Source organism: Thamnophis elegans, chromosome 12 (assembly GCF_009769535.1).
Source record: "Thamnophis elegans isolate rThaEle1 chromosome 12, rThaEle1.pri, whole genome shotgun sequence".
NCBI classification, from domain to species: domain Eukaryota; kingdom Metazoa; phylum Chordata; class Lepidosauria; order Squamata; family Colubridae; genus Thamnophis; species Thamnophis elegans.
The window spans coordinates 34843019-34864652 of NC_045552.1; the positions used below are offsets into that span (position 1 = coordinate 34843019).

General features: G+C 44.3%; 1 protein-coding gene across 1 annotated transcript in view; it reads left to right on the forward strand.

Annotated features, from left to right (window-relative positions):
* The first annotated feature begins 310 nt into the window (after positions 1 to 310).
* SLC16A2 (solute carrier family 16 member 2) overlaps positions 311 to 21634 on the forward strand; it is an 83088-nt gene continuing 61764 nt past the window's right edge. The window contains exon 1 of the mRNA XM_032227133.1: positions 311 to 767. Within this exon, the coding sequence (XP_032083024.1) occupies positions 455 to 767 (313 nt within the window). The 5' untranslated portion in view covers positions 311 to 454. The remainder of the gene's footprint in view (positions 768 to 21634) is intronic.

The following is a 21634-nucleotide window of genomic DNA, read 5'->3' on the forward strand; positions in this document are numbered from 1 at the left end:
CCCCTCGCCCGCCTCGCCGACCGCGGGAGGGTGACAGCCGGAGCCAAGCCGGCCGAGGCGTTCCCACGGAAGGCGCCTCTTCTCGGCGGACACGTGCGGCCTCGCCTCCGCCTCGCCTCTTCCGAGGAGGGAGCCGTTCCTGCCCGCCAGCCCGAGGGCCGCGCCAGGCGTCAGAGGGCCGAGGCGGCCTCCGGCGGCGAGGCCGGGCGCGGGAGGCAGGCTGGGCTGCGCGGGGGAGGCTCCGGCGCGGCGCGGAGGGCGGCCGGGGGCGGGGCGCAGCCGGGCAGCCAGGAGGCGTGGGGACCGGCTCGGCCGCCGCAGCTCAGCTCAGCCAGCAGCGGCGGCGGAGCAGCCCAGCGGCAGCCCCAGCAGCGGCCCAGACCCGGCTTGGCTCGGCCCGCCCCGCCTGCCCGCGCAGCTCAGCCGGCCCGGGGCGGCGTCGGGGGCGCGCGCGATGGCGTTGAGGCGGCAGGAACAGGCGCTGTCGGAGGAGAAGGGCGCCGTGGAGGCGGAGGAGCCGGCCGAGGAGGAGGAGGAGGGCGGCAGCGGCCGGAGAGCCTCGGGGGCCCGCGAGAGGCGAGCGGGGCCCGCGGCTGCGCCCGACTTCACGCCCCCCGACGGCGGCTTCGGCTGGGTGGTGGTGCTGGCCGCCACCTGGTGCCACGGCTCCATCTTCGGCATCCACAACTCCTTCGGGATGCTCTACATCCTGCTGCTTGAGGAGGCCGGCGGCGTCGAGAAGGACCACACGCTGGAGTTACGCACCTGTGAGGCTCTTTGCGCCGCCCTGTCGGGCTGGGACCCTCCGGCCGCTCTTGGCCCGGGCGGGGGGTGGTGGTCCGCGGGAGCCCCTCCCTCCTTTAAGCCCCCTTGAAATCGCGCCCTCCTGCCCCGACGCCAGGCTCCGCGCGGCCCCAGGACGGCAGGCGGCCCTCGCGCTCTTCTTCCCGCGAGGAAGAGAGCCGAGTCGGGTATGCGGGCCGGACAGCCCTTTCCCGGCTCCTTCAGACGGGCAGCGCAAGGCGCGGCGTCGCTGGTTTCCTGGCCGGTTGCTGCCCCGCGGATCGCGCTCCGTCCCGGCCGGGTGGAAAGGCGCCCCGCAGATCAGCCGCCGCCTCGGACTAAAACCCGAGCGTCTCTAGTGCCCGATGTCTGGTCAGGCGAGACAAGAGGACGGCAGGACTAGGCTTGCAAGGCGGCCTCGAGGAAAAGCCGCTTTGCTCCATCCCAGCTGGGCTGGTGCCTAAACCGACCCGAAGCGGCTGCTTTGCGCCTCCCGAGGTTCATCTTTCCCACCTCTGGCTGACTTCAGAAACGGCTCTGTCGGGTTACTCGCGCGTAGCCAGAATTGCGTGGGCTCCAGCCTCGGTTCATAGGGTGAGGGAGATCCAGTGTTATTGACTAGGAGGGACTATCAAGAAACAATAATTCCCACCCTGAGTCTCAGTTTCCAATCTGGTCCCTGCTAAATTTCTTACACCACAATCTCCATCATCCTGTGAGGTGGTGTCTTGAGGTGGTGGACTAGGTGGTTCTGGCCATCTTGTAGATGTCAGTTGGGTCTGGCTGTCTCCAGGATACCCTCTTGGATTCTCACAGGGCCCCAAACTATGCTGAATGGTTAATGATTTTGAAATCTCCCATCGGAGAAAATGATCTCTGCCTGCTCCCTCATGACTTGTTGGTTGAAGCCCACTACAGTCTGGATGGAGAACCTGTCTTAAAAATAGATAACAGGGGGAAAAAAACCTCCTTTAATTATTTTCTAGATTGTAGTAAATGGTCCACTGGAAACCAGCTTCTAATCCAAGCAGTGAATTATGAAGAGTCCTTGGTGCTCTTGGTTGTTTTCTTGCAAATATTTCATTACCCAAACTCTAGGTAACAGCATCAGTGCTTGTTCTGACCAAGTTCAGAGAGCCCCAAGGATTCCTCATTTCAAGCCTGACCTACAGATATTCTCCTGTATTGATGAATTAGGAATTAGAAGCCAACCATGTTGGGCCTTGAGGCTTAAATTGTTCTAGTTTCTTGTGGCCCAAATCAGAATCTGTTGGTCAGCTGATATGTCAGAAATAGCATCAGCAACAGAGTAGTTGCTTTTGAGACACAACTTCTTGTTCAGAGTAACCTGACCACAAGGGAAAGCAAATTCTACATTTGAGCCTTGATATTGTCTTAGAATGCCTCTAAAAACAGGCATTCTGCATTCCTGGTATGCGACCATGATGAAATCATATGCATTTTTTAAAAAAAAATGAGTTCAGAGGATACTGCAGTAAATAGTTGTGTTTTACCTTCAAGGTTGCATCCTGGTGTGTCTTGCCTTGTGGTGCATTAGAATGAATTGTCTGAGGCGTCCCGTTTTTTTAAACCACTTGGAGGTAATGGGAATTGTAGTCTAGCTGTTTGGAGTGAAACCTGGGAGCTGGAGAAGCAAAGTATTTTAGTTTCTGCTCCTCCTTTAAAGGGAAATTACACACATCCAAGTAAAGATTTGGAGCTGCACCAATATTTGAAAACGATCCAAATGAGACCAGAGGAGATAGGCTTGGAGTGAATTGCTCCATGTTACTGGAAGACCTCTTCCTGTAAAATTGCTCAAAGGCCATTTCATTATCTTATCGTAGGACCACCACCTATTTCTTGCATAGGCCATAAATTAGGCAGGCGGCTTTATTGTTTATATGAAACACATTTCATTTCACTGCATTTTGTTCCCTTGACAGGGTAATTCCCCTGTACAGATTGAGTTAGTGTCCTATAAACATTTGAAGTCAAGGGAATTCCCAGTGTTGGATTTTTAAATTTTCAAGTAAACCCTCAAAACATCTTCTTCCGCTTGAAAGTTATTTCTTCCTTTCCAACATACACACCTGTGTTTTAGTACTCCTTGACTTACAACAGTTCATTTAGGGACTGTTCAAAGTTACAACATTGCAATCTTTCTTGACAGTTGTTAAGTGAATCGCTGCAGTTGTTAGCAACAAGGCTTTTAATTGAATCTGGTTTCCCTTTTAACTGGGCTTGTCAGAAAGTTACAGAGGTTGATCACATGTCCCCAAGACACCACAACTGTCATAAAATATGAGTCAGTTGCCAAGCGTCTGGATTTTGATCATGTGACCATGGGGATGCTGCAACGGTCATAAGTGTGAAAAAGTGTCATAAATCACTTTTTTCAGTGCCATTGTAACTTTGAATAGTCACTTAACCAACTGTTGTATGTCAAAGACTACCTGTACTGATGTTTCTAGTGTTGTGGGTGCTGGTTACTGATTGCAGATTGCCCCATTCCTGGTGGGGTCTCTGATCTTTCCTGAGCAAAATTGTCCTAAATCCTGCAGACTGAGAGCAGGACAATGAAAGCAGGAAGGCCTGATCCTTCCCCTCTTCTTCCCCCACCTTTTCTTTATGTTGGGTGATGGAAGAGTTTTCAGGCCAAGAACAAGGGAAGAGACGACCTTCTTGGCAGAGAAAGCTCTTTCAGGCATTCCTTGGTTCTCTGGCCTCCAACGGGCCACTGAGCTTAACCCAGTCAAAACTCAGATTCTATTTCCGGGCTGTCCTATTCTTGTTTCCCCAACAATAAAGGCTTTACATTATGTTTGCCACCTTGAGGGCTGGGGAGGAGGCTTCCTGCGAAGGGAGCAGTGGAAACACTTGAGCTCCCATTGACATGTTTTCTCCAGGACGCCTATCTCTGGCCTTAGAGGTAGGGCTGGAAGCGAAACCATATGAAGAACAGTTGCAGGAATTGTGTATGTTTAGTTTAATGAAAAGAAAGACTAGGAGTGACAGGATGGCAGTCTTCCAATATTTGAGGGGCTGCCACAAAGAAGAAGGGGTCAACTTATTTTCCAAAGCACCAGAAGGCACAACAAGAAACAATGGATGAAAACTAATCAAGGAGAGAAGGAACCTAGAACTAAGGAGAAATTTCCTGGCAGTGAGAAAAATTAACCAGTGGAACAGTTTGCCACCAGAGATTGTGGGTGCTCCAACTGGAGGTTTTTAAGAAGAGATTGGACAGCCACTTGTCTGAAATGGTAGAGTGTTTCCTGCATGAGCAGGGAGTTCGACTAGAACACCGCTGAGGCCCCTTCCAACTCTCTTATTCTGTTACAATTGGGACTGGAATTTCCTTTACTAAGCAGTGCACTTATTAATTGACTTGTGCCTGATTGTACGACCTTTTTGTTGCAGTTCTTAAGCCGGTTGTTAAGTGAATCTGGTTTTCCCCATTGACTTTGCTTGTTGGAGGCTGACTGGAAAGGCTGCAGGTGGGGGATCGCCTGACCCTGGGATGCTGCAGCCAACATACATATATAAGCTGGTTGCCAAGTTCCCAAAGTTGATCACATGACTGTGAGACACTGTGGTGGTCCTAAGTGCGAGGACCAGTCCTAGATCACTTTTTTTCAGTGTTTTCATAATTTTGAATGGTTCTTAAAGTGAATGGTTGTTAATTGAGGCCTATCTGAATATGCTTGAAAATGCTTTTCTTTTTTTCATTTGCTGCAAAGATGGTACTTCTATTACCACCCAGATGGATGGGAGATGCCCCTCCATTCTGCCCCAACTTTTGGGATGATATGGTTTTCAGCATCTGATTTTTCTGTACATTTTCAGGGTCATGTTGAAAAGGCAGTTGCAGTGCCACTTATATAATGGGTGAAATTGGTTGCCCTTGTTAGGATTGACCTAATGTTGCATTTGCTTCAGGGGTGAAATTCAGCAGGTTCTGACAGGTTCTGGAGAACCGGTTGTGGAAATTTTGAGTAGTTCAGAGAACCAGCAAATATCACCTCTGGCTGGTCCCAGAGTGAGGAGGGAATGGGGATTTTGCAGTATCCTTCCCCTCCCATGCCCACCAAGCCACACCCATAGAACCGGGAGTAAAAAAAAAATTGAATTTCACCACAGCTTTGCTTCACTCTTGATGGGATAAGGATTATGGGACAATTTGAGTGAAATCAGCCCAATGAGACTCCTTCGTTTTGAGCCAAACAAAGTTTGCCACTAATTATCTTTGGCTGCATTTTAAACTAGGCCAACCAGCTACTTGCAAGACAAGAGAGAAACTAAAGCAATTTCATCAGGAATACACAGATAGGAAAAATGGGCTTTGATTATCAATTGTCATCTTGACCTGTTTGACCCAATTCTCACCTGCAGAAGTCCCTGGTTCTAGTGTTTGTGTCTACCTGCCCCAGTAAGTAGACCAGACCAAGGAATGGCCTTCTCAAAAAGGCTAAATCTGCTTTGATGGAGAGAGGCTATAACAACAGAATCTTGCAAGGCTGGTTATCTGTACCTCCCCCCCTCCTTATACTTCAGTGAATTAGGGAAGTGTTTGTTTGAGTTGCCTCCAAATATTTGTAATCATGGACTTTTCACCCCTGTTGTTCTAGAGACAGATCTTGCCTTTCTTATTTTTCCTTAAAAAAAACCAAAAATATTTCCAAATATCAGCCCTTCAAGGTAGGCAGGTAGGAAAGTAACAGATGTGATCCCAGGAAAGCTGTGTATGGTTGTAGAGTAGAATAACACAAACTTGAAAGCTTTCTAAATTTCTCTCTGCCTCATCTTAGGCCAATGAAATCAAAGATGGTTATTTTGAGTTCCTTTCTCATGCTTCCTTCAGTCTGTGACTGTTAAACCTTCTCCAAATTTTTCTTTCTCCAAGGTCATTCCTAATTTCCTTTACAATACATTATCTCACCCTTGGTCATTTCCATAGGTCAGATTATGTTTAAGAGGTCATGATTTCTTTTAAATCCCATTTAAACTGATCTGCTAAATCACATTTTCAATAAAAAATAATCACCAACCGGCAACCTTTTTTTTTTAGAATTCCTTTTTTAAAAAAATCGATGGGGATATAGATTTTGCTGGCACTCTTATTTTCTCACAATGGATTCTTTGCAAAGATTTTTCTGGATACCACTTTGTAGACTAGCTGGAAGAGACACAGTTGCCTTTCAGATACGTTGAGACCAGAATTGTCAGCCAGCTGTGTGTATTATGATGCTGTTTGTTTGTTTTAACCATTTAGTCATGTCCGATTCTTGGTGAGTTTATAGCCAAGTGCTTGTCCATGCTACCAACTCGCTTCAGCTATTGGTTGTTCATCTTTGCATTAGCTTTAATGATATGAAGCCAGCGAGTTCTTTGCTTGCTCTTTCTTCTTGTTCCAGTAACCATTCTAGTGTCGTTGACTTCTCCAGTGAATTTGCACGCATGACATGGGCAAAGTACAATCAGACGTAGTCTTGTGATTTTGGCTTCTAGTAATGTGTCTAGTTTTACAGTGGTTTTATTGTGAGATATAGTTGCAGAATAATGTAGCACAGGTAAACTCTGGCCATTTATTGAAACCATCAATGAATAGAACAACAGAAGGACCTTGGAGGTCATCTAGACCAACCCCCTGCTCAGGCAGGAAACCCTCTACCACTTCAGACAAAAGGTTGTCCAATCTCTTCTTGAAAACTTCCAGGGTTGGACCACCCACAACCTCTGGAGGTAGTTGTGGGGGCAGAATTGAGGATGCGAACTAATTCAAGCAATTCGCTCTGAAAAAATTGTCTGCCCTAATTCAGTCCAAGGAGATCCTACAGTTTAAATTGTGCCAAACCTCCATGATACAAGGGAACGGACAGAACAGCTGGAATGAAGAGACAGATGTTTGTTATCAAGTGAAGGTCCACATAAGTGATGCCTTTCAAGGCTAGATTGTAATCAGTCACGGAAGAAATGACATGGTTAGGACCCTCCTTTTGAGAATGTCCTGAGATGGCATCAAAGTGCACCCTTGGCCACTGAAGTTCTGTGGGGTCCTTAGGGCTCTCAGAGCTTGATTGTTTGCTTTCAGGCATTTCATTACCCAGATAGGTCATCTTGTCAGGGCCAGGGGGTTTGCTCTCTATTTGTGTACAGTAACTTGCCTTGTCCTTGTTGGTGGGATGCGGTTTTTCTCCTTAGCAATTCTTTGATTACGATATTGTTTTCTGCTTGGTTGTTTGTGGGAATTGATAGTTCCTTGATTGGGGTGTTGATCTCTTCAAATGGCATTTGCCAGTGGAAAAGAAGTGGTTAAGTCTTTCCAGTTGCTTGCTATTGGTTATATTTTATTACAGACATAAGCAAACAATGAATAAATTGCAACACAGTGGAGTGTGTTTGTGCACGTATCTGTCAGAAATAAATCAATAAAGAAATAATAAAAATCAGGCTGTACTTCAATTGAACTATGGCAGCCACCATCTTGACTTTTTTGACCATGCTTTGCGCACTCCCACAAAACCCTGACATTTTCACATGAGATGAATCAGGATGAGGAGCTGGAATTGACTCTGGAATGTCAAAGTAGGTTGCAGAGATTTTACTCCATGAGTTGGGGGAGGGGGTATTCCATCACTGGAAGGTTTCATAAATAGACTGGTCATCCGTTTGTCTGGGATAGTGTAAGGTCTCCTGCTTGAGCAGGGGGCTGGACTAGAGGACCTCCGAGGTCCCTTCCAACTCTGTTATTTTATTCTATTCAGTTTAGCTTGAATGCTTGTAGTCCTGTCTCCTGCTTCTGCTTCTAGATGTGCCTCTTGTCCCTCAGCCCTGCCTTCCACCCGATCTCAGGAACAAAATGCTGGACATGCATTTGTGCTGTTCTTATGTGCACCTAAAGTGCTCTGTCCGAAGCAACAGCAGTTCAAAGCCAACAAAGTTGAAACAGCAAAAGGGCCATAAGAGCTTTTGCTAACACTTCGGGTCCTCTGTGGTTGTCTGCATGGTTTTCTTTTTTTGTTTTTAATGAATATTTTAGCTCATTCCAAGGAGATTAAAATGCGAACCATCAAAAAATTGTGAAAAGTAATAAGAGAAAGACCGGACTGAAATTCCAAAAGCCTTATAGAAAATTTATAGAAAACTGTGGCTCCCATCCCCAACCATCCCAAATATTCTCCCTAATAATTGATCCCGGATCAAATATCTAGGTTTGTTAATTTATAGCATCTATTATCAATTGCTGCTCGGTTGCGTATGGTAAAAGTTCAGTCTCCAAAGCCAATTCATTCCCCCCCCCCATGAAAAAACACAGATAAAATCATTTCTCAGTCAGATGTTCTTGTTCTCCATCGAATCCCTTAAGAAAAACATTTGCTACTTGTTCAACCCAGAAAGTTCTCTGATATTCCATACGTGTGTGGTTTTGAAAGGGGAAAAAGCTTGCTTGAGATTTTGCTTGGCTCTTGACTGACACAGAGAGAAAACATGCGTGCGCGCACACACAGACTCACATTGCTCTGGGTGTGTTTTTAAGAGCAGAAAGCCCGTCTCCAGGAAAAGCTGGGGATTCGGAGAAAGGGTGTTAAAAACATACAGAGCTCAGTTTGGGGTTTATAGATTTTCTACTGGTTTGGGGCATGGAAAAGCCACCTCCCCAAGAGTTGGTGCAGGGCAGCAGGAGGGGGCTGAGGCAAACCAACGTGTGTGTGTATGTGTGTGTTAGTGTTAATACAATTGGAACGTGGTAGAATGAGGAATACCTTGAGAGATGGGACGATTAGGAGACTGGACTTTTTCCAAAATGACCTCAGCGTTTTTGCACTTGCTTCGCTGAATGAAAATGACATTTTAATTGGGTTTGTTTATGCATATGCATTGATTTATTCTAGCTCTCACATATTTTTAATGGATGTCTTTTCAGCCAACCAGAGGTTTTTCACTTTGTAAGAAGAGGCAGAAAAAACTTGAGTTTTTAAGCCAATCTGGGCTGCTAAGGCTCCGTGCTTAGCCCCTCGTGACTCACAAACACACACAGATGCAAACACACACAAATGTAAGCACGGTGCATCTGTGCTGAATAAATTACAATGGGATGAGTTCATGCGTACCTACTAAATCATTACTCAGGGCTTTAATGCCACAATCATGTGCGTACATGTGATGGCTTTTCCCCAGCTGATATTGGGGAACATGTGGCGGGTGCAGTCACAAAATGGCTGCCATAGTTTACTGACAAAACCTATTTATCAGAAGGTGAACTCGCTACCCGAGATAGTGGGGTTTGGGAGGAAATTAAAAAGTTTGCTACAAATAAATAGAGCTCTGGGTGCCAGTGAATTGGTTCATAGCAAGTCAGTTCCCCATTTACCTTTTTAATGAAAAGCATTCTTAAGGAAAGGTCAGGGGTGCAACATGGAATCTGGTGGGCACCGGAGGCTAACATTGGCATCACATTGATCTAAGATTAATACAGTTTTGTAACTGGGTTTAAACAAGTCACCGCCGATTGCCACTAGGAGCAAATGGACTGTTGTTTAGAATTGCAGATCATCTCACGTGATCCTGGCAAGATTTCTGTTTGCTTGCAGCAGGACAGAGAAGATTTCAAAGATGAATGCCCAAGATGGCTGTCATCCCAGTCCTCTATAAATCTTTACTTTGGCATCTCACCATCACCGAAAGGTGATGCGTTGGCATTTAGAAAGGTTGCTGACCTAAGGATTGAAATGAGCGAGAACAAAGACTAAGGAGTCTAGAAAACAAACTTAGTCACTTAGCTGTGAAGCTCATTAGATAGTCTGCTTTGTAAGGCTGAGGATCAAAAAATGGTGACTCAGAAAGTCATCTGTGCTGCTCCTGAGAGGAAAATTGAGATTAAAATGTCAGAAATTTACATTCATGATGTGGGAAGCGGATATTGTAGAACTCCTCTATGTTTGAAGTCAATTGGTGGGTATGTTTTTGTTTGTACAGTTAGTTCTCCACTTACGATCACAGTTGAGCACAAAATTGCTAAGTGAGTCAGTTGTTAAAGGAATTTTGCTCCATTTTACAACTTTTCTTGCCACAGTTGTTAGGTGAATCACTGCAGTTGTTAAATTAGTAACAGGATTGTTCAATGAATCTGGCTCCCCGTTGACTTTGCTTGTCCGAAGATCATAAAAGATCACGTGACCATGGGATGTTGCAACTGTCATCAATATGAGTCAGTTATCAGGCGTCCAAATTTTGACCATGTGACCCTGGGGATGCTGCAACAGTCATAAGTGTGAAAAATTGTCATAAGTTACCTTTTTTCAGTGGCATTGTAACTTCTGAATGGTCACTAAATAAGCCAAGAACCACCTGTAATGTCTCCCTGCTTGGATAGGCAGGTAGACAAATCAATGAGGTGTGATGATTAAAAGGATGAGAACATCATTGGACAGGAATAGGGAGGTGTCTTAGCATCCCTCTGTCGCAGGTTCTTCAGGTTATTGGGCTCCAAAATCCCAAAGAGCCAACACAACCCCACCTAGCCTCTAAGCAATGCACCCACAAGTGCTCAAAGGCTAGGACTCACTGTTTACTGTATCAAAGGTAAATGTTTTTCTGTCTAGTAGTGTCCAAATCGAGGAGGTGGTGCTCATCTCCATTTCTTGTCCAAGGGAGCCAGAGTTGTCTGAAGATATTTCCGTGGTCATGTAGCCAACATAGCTATACGCCAAAGGTGCACTGGCTGTTACCTCCCACCCAAAGTGGTACCTGTTTATCTACTTGCATGTACGTGCCTTTGAACTGCTAGGAGCTGGAGCAAGGTATGGGAGCTCACCCTCTTGTATAGTTCTTAGGTCTTGAACCTGGGGCTATCAGCTTTTTAGCAGAGAAGTTCAGTGTCTTTAACCATGGAGCCATTGTGCCCCTATAGTTTACTATATCTCTCTTCCCCAATTCTACTACAACCCCTGTTCTTCCACTACTTCTCTTTGTGAGTTTTCCTTCTGGAGAACTATTAACTCTCCTGTTTGTTTTCAGCTGCTTCGGGCTGTTTGAGTTTCCCAAATGAACCCAAACCACCCCAGTTGCCTCTCTGCCCAGCTTTTATAGCCACACGTTGCTGGGTTGGCTTGGATGAGGGTACCAGCAGCCCAGGTGCTGGCCATTTTGCAGGCAGCCTATCCTCTCACAACCCCCCTGAATCCCTCCCTTCCCCAGGACCATTTGATCACTGCTGCAGAAAGCAGTTTGGGCTTCTACTTTAGGACTTCTTGAGAGCTCAGCTGGTTAGACCTGATGGCCCTCCTTCTGGTTGGGTCTTGCACTAGGGAAGACCTGGAGGACAACAGATTTCCAGAGGCTGGCACGTCCTCTGAGAAGGATCTCCGGAAATGAGCCTCCAGGCCCAAGGCTTAAGTTCTTCCAGATTTGCTACTAGAGTAGCAATCTTCACACGAAGGCTGTTCATTCCTGTGGATTGATGCTTATTCCTTGGAGGTCAAAAATGAGCATACCACAGTTTTGGGAAGGTAGGATAGATATTTCAGAGCATGAATTCAAAGTCGTATAAATTCCATCTTGGTTCCTGATGTCTCTTGGACATATGACCGACAGGCTAGGCAAGTAGGATTTTCCCCTCTTAGGCCATCAGATGGCACCAGAAAGCTTCCACCATGAGATGTTATAGGTCCAGATCCCATTCCTCTTTACCTCTCCTGATTGGGCAAATCATCTCAGAGGTCTTTGGCCTGCTAATTCTGTTGTCCAGCTTCTCCATCCTGCCAAGGTTTTCAAATGCCCTATAATTGCAGGTAGTTTATAACTTACAACAGTTTATTTAATAACTGTTGGAAGTTACAATGGCGCTGAAAAAGATTACTTGTGACCCATTTTTCACACTTACGACCATTGAGGAATCTCCATGGTCTCCCCATGGTCGAAATTCACCTGCTTGGCAACTGACTTGTATTTATGACGGTTGCAGTGCCCTGGAGTCACATGATCCCCTTTTGCCACCTTCTGAGAAGGAAAATTAATGGGGAAACGAGATTCGCTCAACAACTGTGCCACTAACTTAACAGTGATTCACTTAACAACTTTGGCAAGAGAGGTAATAAAATGGAGCAAAACTCACTTAGCAACTGTCTCACTTAGCAACAGAAATTCTGGGTTCAGTTGCAGTGGTAAGCCGAGGATTCTCTGTCCTAGCAATGAAACAACTACGCTTCACCTTTATCCCTCCCATAGATTCCCAGCCTCCATAGTCTTTTTCATTCACTTAGCAGCTGTCTCGCATAGCAGCAGAAATCTGGGACTTCTTGTGGTCAGAAGTCAAGGACTCCCTGCAATGCAGACGTAAGACAGGGCCACTTGAGGCTCCCATAGGAAGGCCTGGAGGCTTGGATTATTTCAACATCTGCCTGTTGGCTTAGGTGGCTCCTACCTTAAGAATCCAGAGAATCCTGTCCTCTCTGGGCCGCTCCAGTTCAGCCAGTTTCCTCCCCGCTCAATCCTCGCCCCCCTTGAGAGCCTCTGCCTTCCTTGCTGCTACAGACTGAAGCACCAAGGTTTATTTTGGACTTCGTTTATGCTTGCTTTCTCACACCAGAGAGCCTTCAAGGCCGGCAAGGAGTGATGGGAGTTGTGGTCCAACAGTGTTGGACCACAGCTCCCAACAGTGGGAAGTTGGGAAGACACAGGTTGGGAAAAGCAAGTTTATGCATCATTTTGAAAGCCTCTTGAGGAGGGGTGGACAACTGCGGCCCCTTTACTCCCTATGGACTTCCACTCCCAGAATTCCTGAGCCAGCCATGATCCAAGACGCTCATTTCACCATTATACACAGATAGTCCTCGATTTGCGACCGTTCAAAGTTACAATGGACACACACACACAGACACAGACACAGAGCTGTATACAACCCGGTTCCAAAGATACTGTGTAGGAGCCTCCCCAGGGGTGGGTTCCAGCAGCCACGACTTCTGGTTCGCTCGTGGGTGTGCAACATGCGTGCATGTGCTTGCGCAGTATAAAAAATGTGCTGCACATGCGCAGAAGCCAAAACCAAGATGGCAGAGCCTAAGGCACCACCGGGAGAACCGGTTCAGGGGCGTGGCAGGCCTGGGTTGTTGCTGGTTCCAGTGACCCAGGCCGCCAAATCACTACTGGTTCGGCCAAGCGGGTTTGAACTGGTAGGAATTCACCACTGAGGCTCCCCGAGGTCTGTATTGTCAGTGCCCAGCAACCAGCCTGCATGTACAACTGCAGCATCTTCTAGTCATGTGATCATAATTTACAATCGTGTTTATGGAAATCGGTGTTTAGTTGCAGTTTCTTTGGGGGGGGGAAATGTTCAATAGCAAACAATGGATTTACTTAACGGCCATGGTATTCATTTAACTACTGCCACAATAAAAGACATAAAATCAGGTCTAGTAACATAATGACTCACTATTTGAACTTGCCGTCATAATTAGCAGAGTCAATTGTAAGTCAAGGAGTACCTGATATTCATCTACCCCTTCCATAAATGTTTGGAGGAAGCCAAAGGCTCAGAGCAGGAATATCGGGATAGAAGCCCAGACCTTCTGCATGCCAGGAAACCTGACTTGGCTGCCACACAGGCATTGCGATGACATCAGAGGCTTTTGCTGGCTGTGCAGCTGTGCTGTGCAATGTCTCTGGTAAACCCCGGGTGCCATACATGCCGTCCTCGACTTACAACAGTTCATTTAGTGACTATTCAAAGTTACAACGGCACTGAAAACAGTGATTTATGAGCGTTTTTCACACTTACAACCTTTGTAGCATCCCAACAGACCATGGGATCAAAATTCAGATGCTTTGCAACGGGACCATTGCTGTGTCCCAAGGTCCTGCGATCACCTTTTGCAGCCATCTGACAAGCAAAGTCAAGGGGGAAGCCATATTCACTTCACAACTTATTCACTTATTAATTTACCCACTGCAGTGATTCACTTAACAATTGTGGCAAGAAAGGTCGTAAAGCAGGGCAAAACTCACTTAAGTGTTTCACTTAACAGCAGAAATTTTGGACTCAATTGTGGACATAAATCAAGGGCTATCTATATTTGTAGGCATATTTGCACTGAGACATAAAGCAGCGTCTCTTCTGCTTCCTGACTCCATTCTCAGTTTAGGTCCCTTTGCTTTCAAAAGCCACCATAATAAAGAAAGCCTTTATAGCAGTGTTTCTCAACCTTGGCGACTTGAAGTCCTGTGGACTTCAACTCCCAGAAACCTCCAGCCATCTGGCTGGGGAATTCTGGGAGTTGAAGTCCACAGGACTTCAAGTTGTCAAGGTTGAGAAACACTGCTTTATAGCAAAAGGAAGAGCAGAAGCCATTTGAACAGTTGTTACAGGTGTTTACAGAATAAAGAATAACAGAGTTGGCAGGGATCTCAGAGGTCTTCTAGTCCAACCTCTTCTTGAGCAGGATACCCATACAATTCCAGGAAAGTGACTGTCCAGTCTCTCCTTTAAAAGCTCCAGTGTTGAAGCACCCACAACTTCTGGAGACACACCATTCCACTGACTAATTGTTCTCACTGACAGGAAATTTCTCCTTAGGTCCAGGTTGATACGTTTCTACCTGTTAACTTCTTGAGCTGCGTTCTGGTGCTTTGGAGAATAGTTTGACCCCCTCTTCTTTCACAAAAGGGGCTTTTGAGGGGCTTTGTGTAAGCCCCTCAAATATTGGAAGACTGCTATCATGTTACCCTTAGTCCTTCTTTTAGACATTCTTCCTATGCTTTAGCTTCCATCTTAATTGCTTTTCTCTGCACTCTTTCTAGAGTCTCAACATCTTTTTTATTTCGGGGTGACCAAAACTGGAGATGTTCCTCTTCTTTGGGCCAAACTGTTACAAGCTTTATTGTCTTCCCATCTGGGAATTCTGGGAGTTGAAGTCCACTCATCTCAAAGTTTCCAAGATTGAGAAACACTTCTCCAAATTGGAAAAAATGGACCAGCTTGCCTTTTAAAGTTGTGGGAGCTTCATCACTGGAAGCTTTGAAGAAGCGACTGCACTGCCATCTGTCAGAGATGGTGTAGGGTCTCCTGCTTGGGCGGGGGGTTGGACTAGATGACCTACAAGGTCCCTTCCAACTCTGTCAACCTAATCTGTAATTAATCTGTAAATTGATGCACAGTAATAGTCTAGCCTCCCTTTTTTTTTAATAAACAAAAGTTTGAATGAAATTAACAGAATCAAGTGGGGCAGAGATGTTAAGCTAGTAGGACACTGTATGTAGAATTTTGAGCAGCACATTTTTTTTCCAGATCAAAATGAGCTGATACCTAAAGGCTTTTTAGGTGTCTCGAAAACAAGTTTGTGCATTCCAAACTTGGCTATATCATCCCAAATTGGGTAAAAGTGGCTTGTTTGTTTGTGTAAGAACACACTAGCTCATTACTCAGTCAGAAGAGGGACATTTAAAGAGGGACTTTCTAACTAGCAGTTCTGGGTAAAGAAGGAAAAGGGTTAGGAAGTCCCAAGTTAAATGAAGTATCTTTAGAGACTTTGCATTTCATAGTTTAGGACTAAGGCTGGCATGGAAAAATTTGCCCAAACGAGGCCCTATGATTTAGCCTTTGAATTCAGCTCATAGAGTATATGCTGGCTTTCTAGAGGTCAACCAAAATGCAGCCCTGGGATGTTTCTGTGTGAGATCCTTTGGCTCTGTGGCCAATATGGAGAAAATCCTAATGACACAGTGGGGAGGGACGGCGACCATTTTGAAAGCCTAACCGAATAAATGCCCATGGATCTCACCCCCCAGATCGACCAGAGTTCCTTTGAGAAACAAACATTCCTGCAGAGATCTGAAGAAGTTGTTCATCATTTTTCCAATGCAAAGTGTCCACAATTGGTTTAATTCCAGCAACATCTTTAATCAGAGTTCTTAATCTCCTCAAAAGCATGATTGTTAGTTTTATTCCATCAAGATTGCAGGTATCCTCATGACCACAATTAACTCCAAAATTTCTGTTGCTATGTAAGACAGTTGTTAAGCGAGGTTGTATGAAAAATTATAGATCACTTTTTCTGTGCTGTTGTAACCTTGAATGGTCACTAAATGAACTGTTGTAAGCCGAGGACTACCTGTACCTGGAGCAAGAGAGGGGAAAAATTCTGTGCCCATGAAAGGGAGCTCGCAGGACGAACAAGGGTCAGTTCATCTGCAACAAAAATATAATCTTATTAATTATAATCAAATAAGGTTTGCCTCATGCGTCCATAAAACCTTTGAGCTTTTTTTTCAATTCAGTATGTTTTGTTTTTTTAATAAAAAATAATTACATCCTCTCCTTTTGGCTGATCAGGCACCAGGTGCCGTCCAGATATTTTGGCCTTCAAGTCGTATCAGTCGCAAGTTCAAAGAATTATGGACATTGTGGTACCAGTTGCTAGGAGCTCCTTTCTTGTGTGTTTCCTGAAGGTGATGCAGTAGTTATAGCAATGAACCAAATAAAACTGCAGGCTGCTTGACTATACAAATACATGCAAACTTTGACCCCCTCCATCTAGCAGAATTATTAGAGAATGTTGATTTGCTCAGAAATGAGCCTTTTTGGTTCAAAGTCTGAGACGCTATTCCAAATTATGACATGGTGGTAGCATAGTTGTTTAGTCACTAAGTCATGTCTGACTCTTCACGGCTCCATGGACCACAGCACATCAGGTCCTACTGATCTCCACTGTCTCCCTGGATTTGCCCCAATTCATGTTCACTATGTCAACGACACTACCTAACCATCTCATCTTCTTCTGCCCCTTCTTCTTTTGCCACCAATCTTTCCCAACATCAGGGTCTCTTCTCACCAGTCTTCTCTTCTTCTTAGATGACCAAAGTATCTGAGCTTCAGTTCCAGTATCTGTCCTTCCAAAGAACAGTCAAGGTTGAGTTCCATTAGGAGAAGATAGCATAGACAGAATACCAAATCTTTCACTCTCCATCAATCTTAAGCAGTGTCTCTCTGAATCGGACATCCAATCCAGCAGTCAGTTCTCCAAGTGGTCAGCCAAGGAAACCCACAAATTTCCAAGCAGATGGCTTCACAGAGCAGCATTGCTACCATCAAACCCAAGAGTCGTTGAGCCAATGATGAACATAAATGGTCCAAGCCTTTTAGGAAGCCAACCAAACTATCAACCAAATCTGGTGATAATCTTTGATTAGTTGAAATTGTTTTGGGAGAGATGTTCAACCTCAGATCAGATGAAGTATACAAGTAGTCCTTGACTTACAATCATTTGTACAACAGGTGGAAATATCATTAAAGAGAGATCCAATCTAGAAATAAAGATAATTTTTCCAACAGTGTGAACAATTAATCAGTGGAATAGTTTATCTCCTGGAGTTGTAGGTGCTCCATCGCTGGAGGTTTTCAAGAATAGACTGGACAGTCATTTGTGTGTGTGTGTGTGTTTTAAATCATCCCGTGCAATCTTTAGCCTAAGACAAGCCTTCCAACCAGAGACTCCACTTGAAATGCCAAAGGGTGTTTCGATTCTTCAAATGCCAACAGCTGCCAGAAGTTGTCCATCTCTTTTTCCTTCCAAGCCCACCCAGATTTGCCTTTCCATGAAATTACAGCTAAAGAATGAGAAAAATGCCGCTGGAGTTTGGATGGGAAGAGAAGTAAGCAAACTGGGGGACTGAGATAAGCCCTTTAAGGTCAGGGTAAGCCATTGGCTTTTTCAGGTGGGAGCACATCCAAGAACAATATTAGCCCATTTTGGGGAATTGGGATTGTGAAGTTTGCTCCCAACATTTTTGTATTAATGTTGCATTCATTTATTTACCATATTCATATGGTAAATAAATATATTCATATAGCTGGACATCTCATTCTAATATATTTATTTGCTTTTTCATCCAAGGCAGCTGAAATGCAGAATAATTGAAGGATCAAAACAAACCCATTCAAAATGCAGGCATTTTAAATAAAGCCCAAATCAATAAATGGTTTAGAAGCCTCAAACCTATTGGCATCAACATATATCTTTGATTGCAATGGAAAGGAAAACAGGTAGATTGCCAGAGAAAACACAACAGAGCCCTGTCCTTTGCCTTCACCAAACATCTGTCTCTCCCTCCTCTCTCTCTTCTCTCTCCCTCCCTCTCTGCCTCCTCCCTCTGTCCCCGCTCTGTCCCCCTTCTCTCCCTCTCTTCCCCTCTCCCTCCCTCCCTTTCCCTCCTCTTCTCCCTTGCTCTTCCTTTCTCTCTCTCTCTCTCAAGGAAAAGAAAAAAAATCTCTTCCAGGATGTTACAAACGTGATCACCTATGGAAGATGATGCTATTTTTTTTTCTCGGCCAAATTGTATAGAGCTTTAGATCTTGGAATTTCCGGGAAGCAGAACAATAACCAGTAAAATGTGTGATGTGAAAACGACCTTGGGAGACAAGGCAAAGAGACACTGTCAAAGCACTGCTCAGATAAGAGACACCTTGGCCTGAAGCAGGATAGTGACGATAACAGGGGCCTTGCAGTCACGTGAACAAAATTTGGGCAGTTGTACATGAAAAGGAGTAAGATTTCAGCCTTGATTTTATCTTAAGTTCCCTCTGCAGTCACCTGTGTTTAAGCAAATTAACTACAATAATAAATTAATTGTTGCTCATTTTGAACAACTTACAACTGATTAACATTATATATTGTATTGACCTGTCCAAGATTTGCCAGATCACTGCTATCTCTTACAATTCTGACTGGCACTAATATATAGTTCCCCTGTGATGGAGAGAGGTGGAAAGACAGACAAACAGGAAAAGAAAGAAAGAAAGAGGAAGGAAGAAAGGGGAAAGAGAGAAAGAAAGAGGTGGGAAGAGAGAGAAATAAAGAAGGAAAGAAAGAAAGAAAAGAAAGAAAGAAAGAAAGAAAGAAAGAAAGAAAGAAAGAAAGAAAGAAAGAAAGAAAGAAAGAAAAGATTGGACTGGATCCATTGGCTATAAAGTCATGCTATGTTTTAACAAGCCAATGCAGCCTGGTTGACAGACAACAGAATGCCAAAACCTGTGGCTTTCAAAACAGAATAGCTGGGGGTTTTTTTATCTTGTGCGGAGCCAAACAGAAATTGCATTTTTACTTAAGGCGAAGCGTGAACAAGCTGTTATATAAGCTAATGAAATATTGCTAAGAAGAAGGTAGCAGCAGCTAATTAATGCTGAACACCAGGACAGTGACATGATGTTGGGATGAAGCTTTCATTAAATGCACTATAGAAATATATGCTCCAGCTCAGCTGTTTCCTGGCAACTGTGCCTGGTATAAACCGAGTTAAGTGTTTCTTGCCTCTTGGATGTTCTGATGTGTTGGCAGCAAAGCCAGGAACTTATGTATACTACAAATATAGGTAGTCCTCGACTTACAACATTTCATTTAGTGATCAAAGGTACAATAGCAGTGAAAAAAACTATTTATGACCAATTTTCAGAGTTACGACCTTTGCATCCCTATGGTTATGTGACCAAAATGCAGATGTTTGACAACTGGTTCATATTTATTTTATTTATATTTATTTAATTTATGACTTTTGCTGTGTCCCAGTATCATGTGATCCCCTGTTGTGATCCTCTGACATCTTGAGTCAGTCCTCTCTCAGCCTAGCAAGGGGAAAACACTTCTGAAACTGTGTAATTTTTATGTATATATAAATACGTAAACATATATCTTATGTTTAATCTTTTAATTTCAGCTTTTTATAAATAACTCAAGCCAGTGAACATGCCTAATACTCCTTCCTCCTCCTATTTTTCCTGAGACAACAACCCTGTGAGGCAGGTTGGACTGAGACAGCACTGCTGGCCTAAGGGCACCCAGCTGGCTTTCATGCCTAAGATGGGACTAGAAGTCAGAGCTCATAATGACTGGCCTAAAATCACCCCAACCAACTTTCATGTGTAAGGCGGGAGTAGAACCCACTACTGCTCTAACCACTAGATCAAGCTGTCTGTTTCAAAATGTGGCTAATCCTCCAGTTATTCTCTCTTTGACAGCCCCCACACAAGCCAGCCAGTGGCCAGAGCTCTGGAATCAACACTGACTAAAAACACACCCACAAACAAAAATGCCTAAAAGAACACATAATTGTCCCCATTTTAGACCTTCGAAGGCATAAAAAAATGGTGAATCAATCAGTGGATCCAGCGTTTAAGTTTGCCTTCACTTTGACCAACCTTGGCCTCCACATCCCCCCTGGGAGGCCACCTGTGATTTCTTGCCTTGGGCAAAAGATGGCAAACTTTTTGTTGTTGTCTCTGGAATTTGCATTTTAGCTTTTTATTTAGCAAACTGCCGCTTTGTTGCTATGCTGTGAAAGAGTTAATTCCCAACAGGAAATACCTACGTGTTGCTAATCTGAATGTGGTGTGGATACAACAGAATAGCATAGTTGGAAGGGACCTTGGAGGTCTTCTAGTCCAACCCACTGCTCAGGCAGGAGACCTATACCATTTCAGATAGGTGGCTGTCCAGTCTCTTCTTAAAAACCTCCAGTGATGAAACACCCACAACTTCTGAAATCAAAACGTTCCACTGGTTAATTATTCTCACTGTTACGAGGTTGCTCCTTAGTTCTAGGTTGCTGCTGTAATCAGTTTCCATCCATTGATTCTTGTCCTGCCTTCAAGTGCTTTGGAGAATAGGTTGACCCCCTCTTCTTTGTGGCAGCCCCTCAAATATTGGAAGACCTTGTCACTCCTAGTTCTTCTTTTCATTAAACTAGTTATGGTTCTTGTAATCATTCTTCATATTGGCCTGCCCTGCTTTCCCTACTCCTTTTCCGTGGCATCTAAAATTAGTGGCCTTAAAGATATCCTCTCCTTGGCAACACCCTTTCCAAACCAGCCAGTGGCCAAAGGCCTGAAATAATGTGGGGTGGGGGAGAGATTTCTGTCAGAAGTCTTTGTGACCCCCCTCCCCAAATGTAGATGGCTGGGCTGTCAATCCTGTTAAAGCTACCTAGTGAATTTTCTTTGCTTTTTGTTATGGTCATAAATCTTGAATAAATTGTATTATTTCAATAGAGTGATGCATACTTAATATGTTTAAAGAATATTGACTTTATATTATTTAGATTGCTTAGAGTATTGAGAAGAGAGAGGAGGAAAAATGGGTATTAATTATAATTTAAGATGTCACTATTACAAGGATAAAATTATTTGGTTTTTTCATTCAAGGTTGAGTATAACATTGAAAAAAAAAGAACCGATTCACATTTGGTTGTATAATAAAGGTTTTGCTCTTTAAACTAATTGGTTAATATTAAAATATCTATTCTAGCAAGAGATCCATCAATCAGAGTAGAACTGGAAGGAACTTAGAAGATCCTCTAATCTAACCCACTGCTCAACTAGAAGACTGACTGACTCTACCATTTTGGACAAGTGGCTGTCCAGTCTTTTCTTTAAAAGCTCCAGTGATGAAGCAGCCACAACTTCTGGAGGGAAGACATTCCACTGGTTACCTGTCCTCACTGTTAAGAAGTTTCTCCTTAATTCCAGGTTGCTTCTCTCCTTGATTAGTTTCCATCCATTGTTTCTTGTCCTGCCCTCTAGTGCTTTGGAAAATAAATTGACCCCTTCCTCTTTGTGGCAGCCTATCAGGTATTAGAATAGTATTCTGTTCCTCCTAGTCCTTCTTTTCTCTAGACTGGCCAAGCCCAAATCCTGCAGCCGTTCTTCATAGGTTTTAGTCTCCAGACCTTTAATCATCTTAGTTGCTCTTCTTTGCAATGTTTCCAAAATTTCAACATCTTTTTTTGTAGCATGGTGATCAAAGCTGGATGCAATATTCCAGCTGTGGTCTTAGTAAGGTTTTATAAAGGGGTACTAATACTTCAT